This window comes from Cinclus cinclus, chromosome 1 (assembly GCF_963662255.1).
Source record: "Cinclus cinclus chromosome 1, bCinCin1.1, whole genome shotgun sequence".
Classification (NCBI taxonomy): domain Eukaryota; kingdom Metazoa; phylum Chordata; class Aves; order Passeriformes; family Cinclidae; genus Cinclus; species Cinclus cinclus.
In genome coordinates this window covers 69,383,827-69,404,361 of record NC_085046.1, presented here as the reverse complement: position 1 = coordinate 69,404,361, position 20,535 = coordinate 69,383,827, and the positions used below count along the sequence as shown (strand labels likewise).

General features: G+C 53.2%; 2 protein-coding genes across 2 annotated transcripts in view; one reads left to right on the top strand and one right to left on the bottom strand.

Annotated features, from left to right (window-relative positions):
- Positions 1-1,271, top strand: part of GMDS (GDP-mannose 4,6-dehydratase) — a 403,847-nt gene extending 402,576 nt beyond the window's left edge. Inside the window, exons 10-11 of the mRNA XM_062499387.1 lie at positions 756-824; positions 1,209-1,271. Of these exons, the coding sequence (XP_062355371.1) occupies positions 756-824; positions 1,209-1,271 (132 nt within the window). The remainder of the gene's footprint in view (positions 1-755; positions 825-1,208) is intronic.
- Positions 1,272-13,180: 11,909 nt separating this feature from the next.
- On the bottom strand, positions 13,181-15,420 carry FOXC1 (forkhead box C1). The gene has a single exon (XM_062499376.1). The coding sequence runs from the start codon at positions 15,418-15,420 to the stop codon at positions 13,723-13,725; it is 1,698 nt and encodes a 565-aa protein (XP_062355360.1). The 3' UTR covers positions 13,181-13,722.
- Positions 15,421-20,535: the final 5,115 nt, after the last annotated feature.

Below are 20,535 nucleotides of genomic sequence, written 5' to 3'. Positions count from 1 at the left end.
GCATTAAATTATAAATGCAGTTAAAGGAGCTTTTGTCTCTGTTTAATTTTGTTGCATTATTTTTGATGACTAGTTGTGGGATTGTTTTGGTGTGGTAGCACTTTTAAGGATACTTGAACAGCAAGGTAAACATGACCAAAGTCTTGGTTGCAGTAATGGTTTCAAGGCAATTTTTTTTTTTCATTTATGAGCTATTTAGACTTTTATTTGCATGTGGATACCCAAAATACTCTAGGAAAAGAATATGGACGTATTCAAAAGCTGGATGTTACAGGTGTTGCATATGGTTACTCATATCCATGAGTCTTTCAGCATCATTTGTCTGTGATCATGTTTTTATTTGAAAGGGGCTAGTTGTCATGTTTGCTCTGTGATTTACATTATTTAAACAAATGGGGGGGAAAGAATTTGAATCAGCTCATTCACTAGCATGACTAAGATGTACAGTAACTTCTTATAAAATGCTCACTGTTATATGGCTGTAAGGCTGGAGTTCAAACCCTCTGTGTACACACAAATAAAGAATAACTCTTTCCATCCAAAATAGCCTGGTGAAAGGATGCTGCCTCCTGGTGATTTAATAGGCATATGAGCTTCCACTAAAATTGCATCTTCAAGAGAAATAGTTCGTCCTTGGAAGAGTCCGATGGTGGGGTGCAGTCCGTGCTCAGCTGACAGGGAAGCAGAAGCAATGGGGAGGCCTCAGAGTGAGGAAGATAACAGTCCTTGCAGTGTCTCTCTCTTCTTTTCCACAGGATTTTCTGCAAGGAGACTGCACCAAAGCCAGGCAAAAGCTGAACTGGAAGCCGAGAGTCACGTTTGATGTGAGTGGCCTTTCTGGTGTGCTTTGTACCTGCTGGGTGTTCACATCCTCTAAAAAGAATTCACAGAGAGGGGAAAGGAGGGGGGACACCTCTGTGTGGGGTGACCTGGGCATCCTGAGAGACCCCATTTTTGGTGCCTCTGCATGGATCCTTGCTTTGAAGAAAGCAGACACTGTGGCAGTGACAGGCACCCCAGTGCACAGCAGCACACTGACACACCAGGGCATGGGCCAGGGCTGCTGTGGGAACGGCCTCAACAAAGCCCTATCCTCTCCTTGCTCTGGTGTGGGGGCCACGGGGGCTTGTCACGCTCTGGGTTATTCCTGACATGTTACCCCTTTGTCCCTGCACTGGGACCCTCATCTGTCTCTCTCCTTCCTGCAGGAGCTAGTGAGGGAGATGGTGGACGCTGACGTGGAGCTCATGAGGAACAATCCCAATGCCTGAGCCCTGGCTGGGCCCGGCAGGCATCACAGGACCCATGCCACAGATGTAATCCGTGGCCAGCACTGCCATGAGCCACCAGGGTGGGCAGCTGCCCCTCCCTTTGATGGTTTTATTGTTGGCCTGCCTGTGTCTAAAAGACCAACTTTATTCCTGCCTCCACCCTCTACATCCTCCCAGTGCCTCTTGCCCCACACATCATCCCAGGGTCAGCTCTGCCTGGGCTAAATCTCTCTTCTGCCATTAACTGGGGAAGGATCATACTATACCTGAAAAATTGATCAGCCAGCAAACCCATTGATTTCATTTTTAATTGAGACTCATCTTTCTATTCTTTAGGATCTCCAACACATTTTTAGTACTTAATCCCATTTGAGAAACAAAGCATTCCCTGCTCCCCACTCCTCCCCTCTCCACATCAGCAGACCTGTGGTGCAAACATGGGCTCACCATACCTCCAGACCTTGCTCCACAGCTTCCCCTTTCTGCCTTTCTTAAAATCCTTGTTTTTCTTTCCTGCAACCTTACCTCCACCTCAGCAGCCCATTGCCAGCATCTGAACTCTGTAAAAGTTTGGATAACTTGATATAACTTGCAGTGAAATCGCCTTTTGACCATGCTGAATTAATTCCTAATTGCTGGAATCACTTTCAAACCAGTCAAGCTGGGGCTTGTATATGTTTTTCAGATCTTCATTTCAGAGTGTGCATGAGTCACAGAAAGCCTTTTTGTCCAAAGCACCCTCTCAGTCCGGGGAGATTTGGTTTTTGACTCCCTCCCCCAAGAATCAGCCCATTCCCCTACCACCGTCTTCCTGCTTACTATAATTAAACCTCAGACAGGAGCGTGAACCATTTCAAAAGATGACTTAAGAAATAAAAACAAAATAAATAAAAAAGCTTTTAAAAAATAGAAACTTCAATGTGAGTAAATATTTTTTTGCTTTTTGTGCCAAGGTACCTGGGTTACCCAGAGGTCGTCAAGCCCATACATTTCCCGTTGGTTTAGAATCTTCCACCCACCAATTACTCCCATCATTTTAACTTTATGCCTGGAAGTGAGCAAACAGCAAGGTGCACAGGAGGGAGACACACAGGAGGTACACTTTCTTGAAGTGCATCTCCTGGTTCTTAACTTTGTATGGGGGGGACCCTCATGTTAAGAGGGATGGGGGGTGGGGAAGCTCTGTCCGGGAGCAGTCCCATGATGGAAGTGATGCAGGTGACGGGAGGGAGCTCGACAGCAGCCTAGGGGGAGTGGGGAGGGTGCTCCGTGCGCCGGTCTCCAAGAGCAACATTTGCCGGAGGTGCCGTGGGAAACGCGCGGCACGGAGTGGAGCGCGCCCGGGCAGCCGGAGCAGCCGCTTCCTTTTGGGTCTGTTCCTTCGAAAGCACGAATGGGGAAATGGAAACGTGGGAGCCCGGCCACTGCTTGAGACCCTTCCTACAGGTGCGCAGAGTACGAGCCCTCGTAGGGCGGAGAGGAGAGAGAGCTGCGGAGACAGAAGGACGTCTCTGTTGCACTCCCCCCAAGCATCTCCCCACGCGTGTGAGGCTCTCCAGCCCGCACGCAGTTTCCGCGGCGCCTTCGGGGCTGTTCCAGCACAGACCAGTGCCGAGCAGGTCCCGGACCCTCAGTCCGGAGCCCTGGAGCGTTCCACGGCATCATGGACACATTGCCACTCACCTACCGTGGGTATATTTATAAAGAGCCTCCTTGGGTGTTTTTCCCCTCGAACGCGTACGACTCCACGGCTGCACTTTTTCTGGATTTTGGGGTTTTTTTGGGTTTTTTTTTGAGTAAAATAACACTAAGCCCCCTTCCCGTGGGTGCATGTCCTTGCATTAGCTGAGCTCTCCCGCAGCATTCACTCCGCGTGGATCTGCTACACAGCCCCTGCAGGACGCGCTCGCCGCCGTGCCGTGGGCACCCACGCCTGCGTTTGCGGCCTCAGGGCTGCGGCTGTGCTCTGCGGCTGCCCCCGCACACCCCGCCACGGCCGAGCTGTCGCTCGCCGTCGCTCGCCCCGGGGCCGCGGCGGGTGGCGCAGGGGAGGGGGCGAACTCCCCACCGAGGGCTGTCCCCTCCGCAGCGCCTCGGCCAGGCGGCCACAGGCTGCGGGTGGCGGGTCTTTGGTGGCGAGCGGAATCGTGATTATTAAAAGTATCCCAGCGCTTTTATGACAAGCCGTTTTTGTATCGCTGCGAACTATTTTTTCCCTTACAGTGATTCGCTGGACGGCTTGCCGGTGCATCTGAATATTAGTTTACACACCTCTGCCGAGGACTGGGAGCTTCGACTTCAGGACTTTTTCTTTGGCATCTCTCACTGTAGCACACTCTAGAGAAGCCTTTTTCATTCTCTGGTTTCTCTGTCTATACTGGGGAAAAAATTGGGAAAAGACTGGGAAAGCGAAAACTTGTTCTAAACCGAGCGGTCCCTCGCAGCGGCCTGGTGCTGGGTGTCTTTCTGCTGCCTTTGTAGGGACGAAAAAAATAATATACTGGTCATGACAGGACAAAATGCACGCTGCCCCGCTGCTTTTTACCATTTGGCAAAGGTCAGAACTGCTTTTCGGCTCCCCCAACACTACCTTCCTGCCTGATTCCTAATTGATCCTAAAGTACTGCTCTTTGACCACGTGATTACGTCTTTGAAACGAAATAATAATAACTTCTAAGCAAAATGAAACAAACCACTAACAAGCTTCGACTTAGAGAGATGGTATGGTACATGTAGCTGATACACCAGTTACAGACTTGTGTTGTCTACATCAGTTTCGTGTGCACGTCAAGCGTTTTTTGTGCCCGGGTTCGAAAGATGCAATCCCCCCCTCTTGCCCGACTCCGGTCTCGTATGGAGACACTGCAGCTTCGTTAATGGAAAAGAGCAGCTCGAGCAGTAAATAACCCAAGAGGCCCCCAGTTCCTCGCGTCCTTCGCAAGCTTCCAACCATCCGCAGCAGCGGCGCCCAACAAAGCAAACGACAAGGTGGGTTTAACATTTCCCGGAACCTCTGTGGCACCGGCGGAGAAAGGACGGTCGGTGTCCAGGGCCAGACTATTGACACTCTGCACTGGCCGGGGCCGGGAATACGGGCTTGGGACCCTGCTGGGAATCCCCGCCCGGGCAGCCTGTTCCACTGCGTCGTGGGAAGCGGAGAGTTCACCCTGCGCCACTGCTGCGGGGAGAAGCGGGATAGCAATGGCAGCGCTGGGTGGTGGGGACTGCCCGGGAGTGAGCTCCGTCAGGAAGAGGGGACTCGGGCGGGCAGGGACAAGAGAGAGGGTCCAGTTCCAGCCCAGCGGGCTGCAGAGGCCGGGGCCCGCTGGGGAAGGTAGGCCTGGCCCTGCCTGCGGCTCCTTGCCCGGCAGCGCCAGGAATTACGAGCAGCGACGGCCGGGCTCGCTCCCCCGCGCCCGCCGCCTGTCAGCGCCGCCGCCCCACGTCTGTTAGCCATAACTCAGCCCCTCGCCTCCCCCAGAACCTGTCTTGACAATGGTAAAAGTACCACGAGAGCCCCTTCTAAAATCCTTTTTTATTCCTTCCTTCTCTTGAGGCCTTTCAGGGGCCAATGGCCACTCATGGGCTTGCGGACAGCAAGGAGCGTGGCCGCGGCCTGAGGTGGGGTGGCCCCTCGGGAGCGCAAGCCCTTGCCACTTCTGCCAGCGGGCCGGGGGTCGGCACTGCTCAGTCCCAGAGCCCGCCGGCGACACAGCCGGCCCGCCCGCCGCCCTCCTCCCCGGCCCCGGTACGGAAGACCGGCGAGACAAAGCGACGGGGTTTTCCTCGGGGTCGCCGAGCAAAACCGCCAGCGCCATCTAAAAATACACCTCGAAGCTTGGAGCGCAAGCCCGAAGGGTAAAAGCAAACGGGGGCTGAAGGCAACGCTGCCCCGCTCCTCGGGCACGAACACGCCGGCTTAGGGTAGCGGTGGGAAGAGGCTCTGCGGCCGGCTCCGGTCGCTCTCGGAGACTCATCGTGCGCTGCAAGGGTATTTAGAAAAATAAAATTTAGGTGTAAATTGAGAGAAGGGAAGAGTCTGCCGCCGCCACCACCTCCCCCCGACGCCTTGCACATAAAGCAGCCACGTCCCCCCAGGGCGGACATGAGGGTCACATCCTCTTCCCGCTACTCGCCCGGCCGGGAAGGCGTGCTCGGGGCTGGCCCGGAGCAGCGCAGGGAGAGGGGCACCGGGCGGGGGTCGCCGCCCCTCCCGGCTGTGGGTGGCAGGTTTGCAGGGGTGGGCGGCGAGGGGAGGCCCCCGCCGGCTCGCAGGGCCGCGCTCCTGCCTCCCCTTGTGACCCCCCTTCACCTCTGATGGTTCGCTGGCGGAGCATTGTCTCCAGACACAACAAAACCAGGACGGAGCCCTGGAGCAGGCAGGGCTCCAACGTTTTGACGGGTGGAAGAAAAACATCAACAGATACTTTGCAATTATTTGGTGATGGGGGCTAAGGAGACGCGGGCGAGGGAGAGGTCGCTTCTCAGCAGCAGACGCTAATTGCAACCTTTGCTTTGCTAATGAGCTCGCACCGGTGCATTCCGCGCTCCATCACCGTCCCACCCCCCCCGGCGGAGCCCTTGGGGGGGTGGGAAATGGCGTCGGTAGAAAGTCGTAATTTTTCTGCAATTCGTTATTCGGTTTTTAATCCATCCCATCCTCGAGAGGCGAGGCTGGAAGCGCTGGCCGCCGGCACTTTTAATAAATTCTCGCTTGGGGAAAACGGCGAGCAGCTCCTCGCTGGCAGGGGCGACGTGTGTGCGAGCACCCGGCCCTGGCCCCGTCCCACGCCGCGGGCAGTCCGGCATGCCCGGGCCGGGGCCGCGGGGCTGGCAGGGCGACGTGTCCTCCGCCAGCTTACGGCTCTAGCTACTTACAATCGGACCGGGGAAATTCACATAGAGAACGCAAACAGAAAATAGAGTTCCACTCGAAACTCGCATGAAAACGGCGCTGGGAATGTATTTATACTGCGGAATTTTGAAAGCACCGACATTGTTTAAACAATTCTGCTGCGGACGATATTGTCTGTGCTTTTGCGTTATCGTTCAATGGAAAAAATATTCCTTTTTTTTCCTTATTTTAAATATTTATTTAAGAAAAGAAGAAAGGAAAAAAATAAACTCGGCTGCTTAAATGTCCTGGCAAGTAAATAAATTCCAGGAATAAATTCCTGTTTTGGGAAAAACGTTTAAGGAATTTTTTTTCTGATCCAAGCACTTGCCTTCCGAGGAATGATGGTTGTAGTGATACGACCTGTTTGTTCATCGATTCATATAATATATAAATATCCTGAACTCATGAGTATAATAATTTGCGTTTTTTCTACTGGAGGAAATTCAGCTATTTTAAGAGTTAATGGTTCTAAATGTGTTGGTTTTCCTGGATTCTCCCCAGAGGTGATGGGGGCTGGAAAGGAGGGAGGATTCCAGTTTGGTGTTTTCACTGGTGTTGTTTTAATTCCGCTGAACGCAATCGAAATCAGCTGACCTGAACGTGGGGTGATACACGGCACAGCCTAGCCCCCTGACACCTAAAGGTCAGGTGAAAGTCTCCAGCAGGTAAGTTGTGGGCCGGCTGCCTGCCCAGCTCACTTGCTCTCTGGCTCACAAATTGTTCCCTCCTGCCCACCCAAGTCGTTTCAAGCTGTGTTTGTTTAGGGGGCAAAAAAAAAAAAAAAAAAAAATTGCCGAACACTCAGCTGGGGAACTTGTGAGCTCCCATCGGTGGGTCGGGCTGCCTTCCCCTCGCTCTCCATCCCAGTGCTTTCTAACAGCTATTATTTTGTGGCACACGCATACTAAGCAAAGCGCAAGTTATGGGCCTAGAAGGTCGCAGAGGTGTGTGCAGCAGATGCGTTGGCTTGGGGGAGGCGGGGGGGGACAAGGGAGAAATCCTCCCCATCCCCCAAAGACCCTGCCTGCTGATCGGAGGGAGGGAGCCTTTGCCGGCTGCTTCCCAGGCCCGCACAGCAAAAAATACTGGTGGGACGAAAAAAACTGCCCCTTCTTGAAAGGGCCTATCCCGCGGTGTTGTGCTGCTGTCTCTTCCCTGAACACCGTGACCCTCCGACGGGTCTGTTCCTCCGAGCCCGACACCCCCCGGCCGTCGGGGGTCCGGCGAGCAGCACCTCACAGCAGCTTGTCAAATTGCTGAGCTCCAGCAGCGTTACACCGCAGTACACTCGAGGTAGTGGAACTAGTACACTAGTTCCAAGTGGCACCGAGTTCTCCCTGTCCGGCCGGCCCAGCCGGAGTTACCCTCGGGAGATCTGGGGCTTACTCTTCTGGCCGTCCAAGCAGCCTCGTTAGGAAATGAGGGGGGCTCCCAGGGTCGTCCCCCGGGCAACCGATCCTTTGCTACCGCTACCTGCACCGCCATCCCCGGCCTAGGACAAGGCCTGCCCGCTGCCCCAGGCGCGTGTGTACAATTTTAAGGGGAAACGGGGGGTGCAGCAATGCTGCAAGGGGTTCCCGGTGCCTCCACCAGAGTACGGGGCTGCCGCCCAGCCCCGCAACTACCGGGTAAGGAGCCGGCCCTCTCCCCCCGCTCCATGCGGCTATTGTTTCGTTCAATTAGGCTCCGCTTGATAAAAAACAATCGCTCGTTAACCCTCGCCCTCCTCCCTCCCGGCTGGTGTGTTGTGAATGGCGACATCGTCTCCCTTGACCTCCGTCTCCTTTTCTGTCTTTCTGTCCCCTGAAAAATGATTCCGCGAGCTCTGATTGAATTTTATTCCTTCCTGACCTGGCCCGTTTTTATTGCATGGACACCATCAATCTTGACCTAACGCGACGTTTGTTTATTACTTTGGAAAGAAGCGAATGGCTTTATGAGCCCCAGCGTAATTAAACCAGGAGGGCTACGTTCACCGTGGCACCGCACCACCTTTGGGGCGGATTCACAACAGACAAGACGCCGGGGAGGCCAGGCAGAAGGGAAAAGGGGGGAAAAAAGGTGGGGGGGAAACCTGTGCCGGGACGATGACTGGTCCATGAGCTCCCAGTCCGTGAGCTTGTGACCGAGATACCGGATCGAAACCAGCGTGCGTCCCCGGGGAGCTCCGAGCAGCTCTCTTACACCACACTTCGGGCACGCCAGCCTCTTGCGCAGCCTACCGCGTAAACCTGAGCTGGCCCTGCGCGCTACCCCGGCTGCGCGTTAACTGCGCCCTCGCGCAGCTACAACTCAGCCTCGGACGCCCTAACAGCGCCCACCACTTTGCTCCTCACCTGCCTCCTGGCCAAAAAAAACCCCACCAAAATCCACCAAAAAAAAAACAAACTCTAAAACCCAACCCAACTCCCTCCCCCTTCCCCCTCCTCTCCCCCCAAAGCAAAACAAAACAAAACAAAACAAAAAAAAACAAAAACGAAAAATCCGATTCAGAAGATCAGCGCATCTCAAAGAAGTGCGGTTGAATTTAGCCAACACACCCGATCCCAGCACAGGGAGACAGGAGAAAACGGACTGATTACGCGGAGGAGTTTAAATTACTTCACGAGTGAAATTAATTGAAAACTAATGTTCAATTAGCCGTCGCTGTTGAAATGGTTTATTTCAGAAAGTGGACGGGGGAGAGCTTGCAGGGGCCTCACCGCAGCTGTCCTGTGCTGTGCGGGGGAAGCCATGTGCGCGCCTCGGCGCTACACGCTTTTGCCTACGCAACCGAACGACGTAATAAGGAATGCGCACTCCTACCTCACGCTCACCTTTACGTGGGCGCGGGCAGGCGCGCAGCCCCCGACCGTGCACCACCGCTCCTTTCCGCGCAGCGGCACCGCCGCTCTGCCTCCCGCAAAACCCGCAAAATCCGCAAAACTCTCAAAACCCGCACCGCCTTCTGCGGGCGCCGTGCGCGACTTGCCCGAAACGTCCAAGCCAAGACTCCAGAGGACAGGGTGAAACTCTAAGCTAGTCCTCTCTGTCCTGCTCCAGAGGCGCATTTTTGGGGAGGTCAGAGCAGCCTACAGGCAGCCGGTCAAAACGCTGCAGCCCCAGAGTTACCAATAGTCTTACGAAGTTGAACCCGACTATGAAACTAGCCTCTAACTTCGAAACACCTTTCCCAAATTTCTTGGCTACCAGAAGGAGCCCCAGATACTATAAAACGCCGATTTGGAACCACTCTCTTAAATGTCTCCATCAACAGCCCCACCACGTTCTCCAACTGACCTGCCCTGTGGAGGTAGAGTAGGGGTTTTAATCCATGTCCTCTCGGCTATTTGCATGCACTTCTCTGCTATTTTTGATTATGACCTTTGCAGAACATAATAGGAACTGTAATTACTTTAAGAAGAAATTCTAAGGAGGAAACTTAGAAAGGAGAGAATATTCCTCCTCTCTACATTTTCCACAGCTTAAGTGAGAGATGAGCAAGTACAAGTGAGAAACCACTAGAACCACCACGCAAATGGAATGGTTCCTCAAATTTATATTAAAAAAAATTTAAAGACTTGTTTTGTTTGGTTTTCTCACAGACGAAAAGCAAAACGACAGTTTGGGGATAATAAATCAGTTTGAGCTAAAAAGAAACCCACAAAGCGCCGTGCTAACCTGGCGCCTAAACGACCTCTCCGCAGTCATGGCTGGGGCCAAATGTCCCCGTTTGCTGTAGGGGCTGCCACCACAGATGTCGAGGCCTTACGGGGACACCTCTCAGCTGCTGCCCGGGCCCATGTCCCGCGCCCACCGCTGCGTAAATTCGGACCGCACCTCTTTTGTCGTTCAGGGAAGGCCCAGTTCTGCTGGGAGACAATCACAGGTCAGAAGGGACGCTCGGGTTTGCCTCCTGCACGCAAGAGGAGGACAGGAAGAGGTACAAGGGTTCCTGCCCCACGCTGGCCCCGCTGCCCGCAGTTCACAATGGCCCGCGGGCAGACGCTCCACTCCGTGCCCCCCAGTTGCGCTGCCCCAGCCCGGGAAGGTTTCTAGTGAGCCTGCTCGGCCTTTCCCGACCCCAGCAGCAGCCTCAATGCCTCACGCCGACGGCTCCGGCACGGCAGAGCCCGGAGGTGCCGATCCCCGTCCTTGCAATGTCGCGCAGGGACCCGCGGTTCCCGACTGCGCGCCCGGCGGTCGCCTCCCTCGGCCAAGCCCGCACTTTGCACTGCCTACCGCGGGGACCGCCAGCACCGCTAATCTTATTTTCGTTGTGATCAATTTCTGTGCTGAAGGGAAGAAAAAAAATTATTATTAAGATTATGATAATAATATATATAAAACAGTGTTTTTAAAACTCAAGAAGAAGTACGCGTGTGCGGTGAGCCGGCCCGTCGCACTGAGGAGCAGGAGGTGACCTCCGCCGCCACCACGCACGTCACTTCAGGAAAGGGATCTCCTCCGGGGGCAGAAGATCCCGACACGACCTACCTGCGACCGAGCGGGAAGTTTCCCTTTGCCCCCTCCCTGACTGCGAGCCTCCCTCCCGGCTCGCCGAGCGCACTCCACCCGCCCCTTTCGCAGCCAGGGCCACGGGTAGCGCAAGTTGCGCGGCCGCCCTGCGGCACAGGGCCGCGGACCGCCCCGAGCATTAGCAGTAATTACACACGGCGCTCGTTCAAGCCACGCACGGCCCCCCCAGCTTCCCCAGCCGAGCAGCACCACTGACAATGCAAAGGGTTATTAAACAAGCCGGGCTGACAACCGCTTTCCCCCCTACTTATTTTCGCCACAAACACCCTACCGCTGCAGACCGCTGAGAAAACCCAAACTACAGGAAAGCCGGCGCCTGATCGCAACAAAAATAACAGGCGAATAGCAGACTCGATCGCCTCTACCCTCTGCCTTGTTTAAAACTTATTTTAAGTACATGACGGGGGGCAGGAATGGTCTTATTATGCAGCCAACCCTCTGGCAAACCCATCTGCCAGGGCAGAGGGAGCTGCCCCGCCGAGGGTCCCCTCTCCAGCGAAGGGGAGCGGGGGCGTAAGGCAGTGAGAGCCCCGCCGTGCCTCTGGCCCGCCAGTCCCGCTCCCAAGGCGGCGGCGGCGGCGGTGGGCGGGAGCCTCCAGTTTATCTGCCCCCCTCTTGGTACTGGGAGAGGGACGATGGGGAGCAGAAAGTGAGCCCGACCGAGCATTGGTAACATTTTATTTCCCTTTGCTGTTGAAAAAAGGAGAGCAGCAATTAAAATATGTCCCCGGAGCGAAGGTGCTCAACTTCGCTCGTCCTCCTCATCAGCTTTACCACAAGCGAGCAGTGGAGCGTTTGAGGTTCTCTTACACAACTTAGCAAACAAACAGATGTAAATAAGGCCGGTAATCTTTGTAGAGGTACTAGCATCAAAAGGCAAAGTCTATGCCATACTTAAATAAAAGCCTTCTAAGGCAACGCGTTCAAAGATGACACGCTCCCTCCAATTCATTCCATCTGCTAAGGTGTTTTCTAAACATTGGACTATTGTTTTGGAAGGGAAGCACAGCTCAAACGCGAGGTAATAAGGTTGAACTGTAAATACCTTTGTATTTATTTACAGCGTAATCCTTAACAATGCAACAGCAATTACTGCTAAGTGTTGCCTTTAGATAAGAGATTCTGATAGGAAACTGTATTATCTTGAAAGCAAATTTTAGGCCTTAAAATATCTGTAATCAAATAAACTTATTTCCAAGTCTGACTGACAAGGCTGATTCTTTAAAGTGAATGGATTTATTGCATTTTGGTGGTTACTTACAAAAGGGGAAGATGATCCCCATTGACCGTAGGTTCTTAATGGTAAATGGTCCAGAAGGTAGGATTCTTGATATGACAAGATGCCAGTCTGTACAACACTCATTTGCTACCCTGGTGATATATATATTTTGTTCCGATTTGAGAAAAACTGAGGGAGGTAAGAAGAGGAGAAAAAAAACCCCACAAAACAAACAAACAAACAAACAAAAAAAAAAACCCAGCGAAAAATCAAACCAAAACAGCACCCACTGTATAAGAATAGTTCACCCACACAAAATATTTTTAAAATAATTTCAATCCGAGCAATTGAGACACAGACTAATAAAGTCCCTGAAGGACGGGAGTAATGCAGAGCAGTAAAGGGGTAAGGGTAGACCGTTCAAGTACCCTTTAACCCAACTACTCTTTCCCCCTCCACACCCCCCCCCCCCCCCGAAATAAAATAGTACATTAAGTGTTACAGAAGTGGCTTCACTGATGTGATTGCACGCTTTGCTCTCATTTCTAAGAAGCGGTGATTTATATGCTGGCATTATATTTGAGAATACACGTACTACAGATTATTTGGCATCTGCTATACACTGGAGTTTAAAAAAAAATATGCAGTGCGTATATTAAACTATAAATAAATACGTTTTTCTTCTTTAAATATAGGTACATATGTAAATCCTAGATATAAATACGTGTGAAGCACACACAGAGAGATCGATAGCTCGACATATACAGTTACACATGGTCTGGAATCTAGCGCATGCACTTCTACCTTGGAGTTATCACTTAATAGATCCTTACATAGGCATATTATTTAAAAACAACGTAATGTCGCCATACTCCTGTGTATGGTCAGATGTTTCCAGGTCTTGCCATTAATTGCTAAGAAAACGTGTTTGTTTATTTGCCAACTCAGAGCTGCCATGGGAAAATATTTTTTTCCTAGCGGATAAGGCGAGCTGACTAAGTGGAACGTATTGCAGAAGAGACTGAAAAGGGATTTTTCGACCTGGCAGTTCCTAAATGGTCTTTGGAATTTGTGCGGAGGGGAACAAGCTGTTCCAGCGACAAAGTTAGTTATGAAATCCCTTTTCCCTCTCTTTCTTTCTCTCTCTCTCTAAATGAAAGCATTAAAATATACAGACGTGTAAAGGATCATTCCAACTGAATGGTAATTTATTAATAAACAAACAATGCAATACCTTCAGAATATTTTCAACAAAAAAAAAGGAAAAATATTGATAGAATAAGATTAATACAGTTTCCTTTTTTATATATAGTGAAAAAAAATCAGCGTTTCAGTCAATTTTAACGTCACTTTTCAGGAAAGGGGGAAACACTTTCTGGCGTTTGGTCCGCAACATCCAACTACAAATTAAAAATAAATTACTATGTCGCAATTTACATTTTCAAACAAGTCCTTCTGGAAGAGGAAGGGGAGGGGGAAAGAAGCTGGTACTCTACGCTGGACTTTTCGCTCCCTTTTAATCACGGGGCATGACAAATATCTTAAGGGACGGGGAAGAGCGCCGGGTGGGGGGCGGGAAAAAAAAAAAGTATTTCTCAAAGCAATTAGGAAAATAAAAAAAAACTTACGTGTTATTGGAGTAACACTGTCCTTTAACAAACCAAGACATGCTTTGGGGCTGTCTCTGTACAAAAGCTTTTCGCCACGCGCTTGCTTCCCTCCGCGGTCGCTGCGGGGGCCGGTGGCGCGGTGCGGAGCGGAGAGGAGCGGAGCGGACAGGAGCGGAGTTCCCGCGGTGTCCCCGCGACGGGGCGAGCTCAGAACTTGCCGCAGTCGTAGACGAAGGCCCCGGAGGTGCGGTAGAGCGGCTGACTGCCGGGGAAGGCCATCTGACAGCTCCCGCCGCCCCCCGCCCCGCCGCCGCCGCCGCCGCCCCCTGCCCCGCTGCCTCCGCCGCCGCCGCCGCCTCCGCCGCCCGGCGAGGCGCTGAGCCCCAGCCGCGGCGCCTCGAAAACCTCTCTCGGGCCGGCGGCGAAGCCCTGCTGCGGCCCCGCGTATCCCGCCGCGCCCGCCAGCGGGCCCAGCTCCCCCGCCGCCGCCGCCGCCGCCGCCGCCGCCGCCGCCGCCTGGTTGAGGTACCAGGAGGCCAGGCGGCCCTGGTGCGGGTGCGGGTGGTGCCCCTCCTGGTGGCCGCCCGCCGCGCCGCCCAGCCCGCCGTGCCCCAGCGCCCCGCCGCCGCCGCTCCCCGCCCCGCCGCCGCCGCCGCCGCCGCCCGAGGGCATCGCGTACTCGGGCAGCGGGTCCTCGGCGGGGCTGGCGGCCGCGGCGGGCAGGTGTCCGGGCCGGTCGGCGCCTCCCGCCGCCGCGTAGAGGCTCATGGCCTGCATGTTGCAGTGGTAGGTGCCGGCGGCGGCTCCGGCGGCCGCCTGGCCGCAGGGCGAGCCGTAGACGGAGCTGTGTCCCGGCGAGTATCCGCCGAGGGACAGGGCGGGCGGGATGCCGGTGCGCGGGGCCGCGGCGGCGGGGGCCAGGAGGCCAGCGCCCAGCTCGGCGGCGGCCTGCGGCGAGCCCCGCAGCGAGGTCATGATGTTGTCCACGCTGAAACCCGGGCCGTGGTGGTGGGGCGGCGGCGGGGGCGGCGGCGGGGGCGGCGGGGGCTCGGGGGCCTCCAGGCTGAGGGAGCGGCTGGAGGGGAGGGTGCTGCGGGGGCTGCCGCCGCTGGAGAGGCTGCTGCTGCTGTCGGGGCTCTCGATCTTGGGCACGGCGCCGAGCGGCGGCGCGGCGCCGGGGGGGGACACGGCCTGCGGCGGCGAGGCCGTGCCGTTCTCCGTCTTGATGTCCTGGATGCGGACGGGCGGCGGCGGCGCGGCGCTGCCCCCGGCGGGGCCGCCCTCGGGCTCGGCGGCGGCGGCGGGCGGCGGCGGGCGCGGCGGAGCATGGTCCTTGAGGTGCAGGCGGTCCTTCTCTTCCTTGTCCTTCACGGCGTCCTTCTTCTTGAAGCGGCGGCGGCGGCGGAGGAAGCTGCCGTTCTCGAACATGTTGTAGGAGTCGGGGTCGAGGGTCCAGTAGCTGCCCTTGCCGGGCTTCTTGTCGTCGCGGGGCACCTTGACGAAGCACTCGTTGAGGGAGAGGTTGTGGCGGATGCTGTTCTGCCAGCCCTGCTTGTTGTCCCGGTAGAAAGGGAACCGCTCCATGATGAACTGGTAGATCCCGTTCAAGGTGATCTTCTTATCGGGAGCGTTCTGGATGGCCATGGTGATGAGGGCGATGTAGCTGTAGGGCGGCTTCACCATATCCTTGGGCTGCGGAGGTGGCGTGTAGGGCCCGTAGGCTCGGGCCATGCCGGCCGGGTACTGCTCGTGGGCCGGGTGGGAGTACATGCTCATCGGGGCCGGCATGGCCGTGTAGCCCCCGCCGGCCGCCGCCGCAGCGGCGCGGTAGTAGCTCTGCTCTCCGCCGAGGTACGGCACCACTCCTAGGGAGTTGGGACTGGACACGGAGTAGCGAGCCTGCATGTCCTCCCGTCAGCTTTCCCCCACCCTCCCCGCCGGACCAAACAGCGCGTCCCTTCCCCCTCCACCCCTCCGCCGCTCCGCGGACCGAGCTGGACCGGGCGGCCGGGCAACCCCCACCCCCCCACCCCCCCGGCGGAGCGCGGAAAAAGGGAGGAAGAATAACGACGGCAGCGCCGAAAGCCTCCTCTTCTTCGCCCAGGAAAGCCCACCGGCGAGCTACCGCGCTCCACGCGGAGGGGGGAAAAAAAATCAAAAAAGAGGGGGAAAAAGGAGGGGGACAAAAAAGGGGGGAAATGTTTCAAAAAAGAAAACGGCGGAGGAAAAAAAAAAGTAATCGCAGCGGAGAAAGCAACTTCCAAATGCAGAAAGAGTATTAAGAAAATAAAACCTTTGCAAAGAGGCTCCCACGCTCCCAGTTCCTTGTTCCACGGGGATCTGCAACAAGTTGTCTGCAAAGGAGGGACAAAAGTAGAGGGATGTGTTTTGTTGGCTTTTTTAAGCGAGCAGCAGAAGAAAAAAATCCACCTTCCCGATCTCCCAGTGCAAAGTTTCCCTCTCTCTCTCCCTCTCGCTTTTTTTCAGTCTCTTTTTCAGTCGCAGGCTGCTTTGGGAAGCATCGGAAAAACTCCTGAACTTTTGAGCATCCGTCACCACGGCGAGAACTTTTTTACGCACTTACAGTTTTCTCCTTTTTTTTTTCCCTCCCTCTCCTCTCTCGGTCTCCCTTTTTTTTTTTTTTCCTCTTTTTTTTTTTCTTTTCCTCCTTTTGCAGGCGGCTCAGCTCCGCCCCGCAGAGCTGAGCCGGCCAATGAGGACCGGGAGACACCCCGGGCTCTGAATGAGGAGGAAAAAAAAAGGGAAAAAAAAAAAAAGAAAAAAAAAAAAGAAAAAATCCCCGCAGAAGCAGCTCCGGGAGTTGTAGCGCTCGGGGACCGGCCACACACACTCGCCGGCACACGCGGACGCCTTGAGCGCTGCGGAGATCTCCGCGTTCGCTCGGGCCTCTGCGCACCCGCGGGGATCCTCCAGCGCCCGCGTATTTTGCGCGATGACCCCGCCCGAGCCCCACTGCCCTACACCTCGCTCTCTCGCCCACACACCCGCCTCCTTACGCGCGCGGTCGCCCTCACTCAAGCACCCCAGGCACACGCACCGTGTGCATGCCCTCACCAATATACATGTATATATATGGGTGTGTATATGGGTATATATATATATATATATATATATATGTGTATATGCTTTCCCCGGAGCTCTTTCCACTCACGCGCGCACCCCGCGCTCTGCCACGCGTGCTTTCCCCACGAATGTTATTTCTCTTATTATTTTTTACTATTATTACTTTTTTCTTTTTTTTTCTTTTTGTTTTTTTTTTTTTTTAAGTGTGTAAGCACCCCGGACTATTTTCTCCACACGTTCCCGTCGGGATCTCTCCTCCTATTCCCTCCAGGCTGCCGCTCGTATCGGCGGGCCGGCTCCATGCCGGTGTGCCGGCTCGCTCCCTGTACGCCCCGGCCACAAGCTCAGCCCAGCTGCCTTCTACCCCCCAGGCCCCAGGGACGAGGAGGAAAATGCGTGTGCGTGTGTGTGTGTGTTTGTGTGTGTGTGTGTGTGTGTGTAGTGGGATGCCCCTGCCCCAGCAGCACCACCCTGCCTTCAGCCAGCTGCCTGCCTGACCAAATGCTTCTGAAGAGATTGCATTCCTTCGGTTGACAAGGGTTTGACGAGTCCTCCAAAGCTCCTTTTTATTAATCAGCCACCATGGGCTTTCCTCCCTCTGTCTGCAAATGAAGCGCCCGCTGGCTCTGCGGTTTATAAACACGGGCACGTTTCTCTGAACGGGGTCTGTAGCTCGCCCCTTCAGGTAATCTTTACGTGATGTGGGATGTGACACTGAAAGCAGATCCTTACTTTATCTCTTTAACTCATTTGAGACGGAGAGGGCATAATTTTGTTCCTACTCTACTTCAGAGTGGATTCCGTGGTATGTCAGGTGTGTCAAAAGAAAAAAAGAAAAGGGGGAGAGGGGAGAAAAAGAACAAACTTAATGTTCCCTTAACTGTTTGGCCGGTCCTGCTATGAAGATTTGATATGCTTTGCCTAACTATGTGAAATAACGTTTGTGTTCTAATCAGAATAAGACTTTAACAGGAACTCAAAGGGAACAGAGAGTGAGAGCTCTGTTATTTGTGTTTAAATTTTTAATTTAAATTGTCTCTTATATTTGAAGAAGGAAGATTTTATTTTCGCACTTTAAACACGGATGAAATAAGTATACATTGTTTCACAGTATTATTTTGTTTTATTTTATTTTATTTTACTTTATTTTATTTTATTTTATTTTATTTTACCAATACTTCAGATATTCGAAATACAGCCCAGTACTCTCCATTCGCTTTGTAGCCCATACCTCTCAAACTTCATTAGCGTTAATAATAGATGAGCTAAAAGGATCACGCTGAAATCTATTTTAAGGTGTGGAATTTGTACGGGAAAGACGTGTGTGTGGTGCGTTTGTGAGATGAATTACCCATCCTGATCTCATGACACGCAAAACACGTTTAAAAGACCCTTTTGGCTTCACTGATTTGAAAGCCCCTTTCCACACTTTTTACTGTGATCGATTGCTTTGGGGACCATTACTTCAGAGCGTGCTAAAGGCGCATCATTTACTTGATGGTACTGTAGCAGGTATGGCTTTTCCTCTGAAACACCGATGTGTTGGTTATTAAAAAAAAAAGTATTTAAAACGAGATTCAAGTCATGTGAAGAAGGTAATTTATGTAGCTTAATATCTGCTCCTTTTCATATTCAAAAGTAACGGGTCTCCTTTTGGTAGTAAATGTCAGTTCTTTAATGGTGAATACATTATCCCGTTTAGCCTGTTGTATTTCATCGTCTGGAATCTTTCACCTGCTCCTGCCTAATTGCACTTTTTTTCCCTTTCCCACCACGGCAGAATTAATAAATGTTCAAGCACTGGAGTAGATGTCAAATCCAACACTTTATATTTTCAAAACCTCTTTCTTGTTTTGCTGAGGGGAAAAAAAATTAAAAAGGGGGGAAAGAGAAAGAAAAAAGGGCACTTTAGCACGTTTCCATGCAGACCAGGTCATCCGGTTTTCCCACGGTATTACCTGCCGTTAAAAACAATTTCCGTGGGCTTCCCGCTCGCTCCCTTGAGCGTCCGTAGCGTGCCACTCCGAGACCCGGAGCCTTCAGTGGCTTTTTCATTTTATCTGGACAGTGGTAGCGAAGCTGTTTCACAGGCAAAAGTTGGAGTAACACCGAGAAGTTTCAGTACAGGGAAGGAGAGGAGGGGGGAGGCATTAATCCGAAGTATTTTGCATCTAAGACATTTTGCAACAGCCACTTTGATGCTATAATTGCGAACTGACGCAACTAACGTGTGTTAAGTTACAGACCTAAACCCAGCAGGACTTCGGTTTCTCTGCTCGAACCACAAAAGTCACTATTGTGAAGGTTCATAGTGGAAATTTGGGCTTGTGTGTGTGCGTGTTGGGGGGAAAGCAACGCGTTTAGGGAGGCAGGAAGATCAGTTTTCCCCTCGCTGTCTTTGGATACCACCCAGAAAGAGTCCTTGGAGCTGGGTGTTCACCCACCCGGTCGTACGGCACGGCCACCTCTCCCAGGCGCTCTGCCTTAGTTATCCCGGCCTCCGTGCGGGGCAGCCGCCTTGGAGGTGCCCTGCCTGGCTCTGCCGCAGGAACGGAGCAGGACGGCAGCAGCCCCGGCCTCCGTGGGCCCCCTCTCCCGCAGGCCCCCGGGCGGTGGACACGGCCGCTGTCCCCTCCTCCCCGAAACCGGGCGGGGGACGCCGGCTGCGGGGAGGGAGCCCCGATGAGCAGACCCAGGCCAGGGGAGCCACGTTGGTCTTGAAACCCTCCGAGGATTCGTGTGTGTGGTCATTTGCAATCTTATTTAGGGAGATGTCAGAAAGAAAGATGACATCGGTGTGGTAGTCGGCGGGACTACTATTTGACCTGGGCAAAGTCCAGGTGGACCCAAACAATCCGCCGTGCGTTGTCCTCCTCGCTCCTCTCAAAGACCTGGAGGTGAACTGCTTTCCAGCCCCGGGCTGTTTATGTTTAGTCGTAGTCAGAGCTTCGCTTCTCTCCCTTTCTTTTGGCTTCAACATCACAGCAGTGTCCCTGTAAGTCCGAAACCAGCCACCCAGCCCGACTCTGCATCTCAGGATGCAGCTTTCCATGTTCTTTAAACAGCGGGCGACACCACAGGAGAAAACCGCTGACATCCTTTCGAGGGGCAGAGAGGGAAGTGATCGCATCAAATGTGTGCTTCACCAGTAGAAAAATGTTTTGTGCAGAATGTCTCCACTCTGTTTGCAGCCGCTGGACATGGGTGACAGCAATCCCTTCCTCCCGCCCTCTCGTCCTTGCACCAGCACCTCTGCCATCTCAAGCCTGTGCAATCAAGCCGAGCTCTAAATGCAAGGTCTGTTTTGCGTGGCACTCAGTTAAGCAAACAGGCGTGATTGTTATTTTATTAACGTGGGTAAACAATTCCATAAATGTACCGAGGTAGTTTTCCAATCCAGGGCGTCTTTTATCTTGAGACATAAATAACACAACTTAATACGAAAATGAGCACTCCATTCCCTGTGGCATCTTTAGCCTCTCGTTCTTGGCTGAGAAATAAATTATCCTTTGCAGTTAATGAGGCAGCATACATCGGCTTCGTGCCATTCACGAGAGAAATACCTTAATTTCACGTTCCGTATCTAAAACCGAATTTTGAATTTAGTTTACCAAGAAGACCGAGACCATCAAGAGGTCGGAGCATTTAATCTTCCCACGATAATTATAGCGGTCGTACTTATAATTCGTCTCTTTGTGTCACAGAGATGTCGCGACACTAAGAATAAGGACAAAAACCAGCCTGTGGGGAACTACTTGTGTTGTTTCTGCTGGAAAGTACATTCTGTAAAGTACTATCACACACATGCACACACACACAGAGAGAGAGAGAGAGAAACCCGCAAATGAGTGAGAAACCTTTAATTATTTGGTAGGTTCTCTAGCTTAGGCATCCCATGGTAAAACACTATCATCTGAACGGCTGAGGGTGTTAAAA

Coding starts and splice junctions, on each gene's coding strand:
- FOXC1 (XM_062499376.1), bottom strand. CDS start 15,420: ATGCAGGCTCGCTACTCCGTGTCCAGTCCCAACTCCCTAGGAGTGGTG.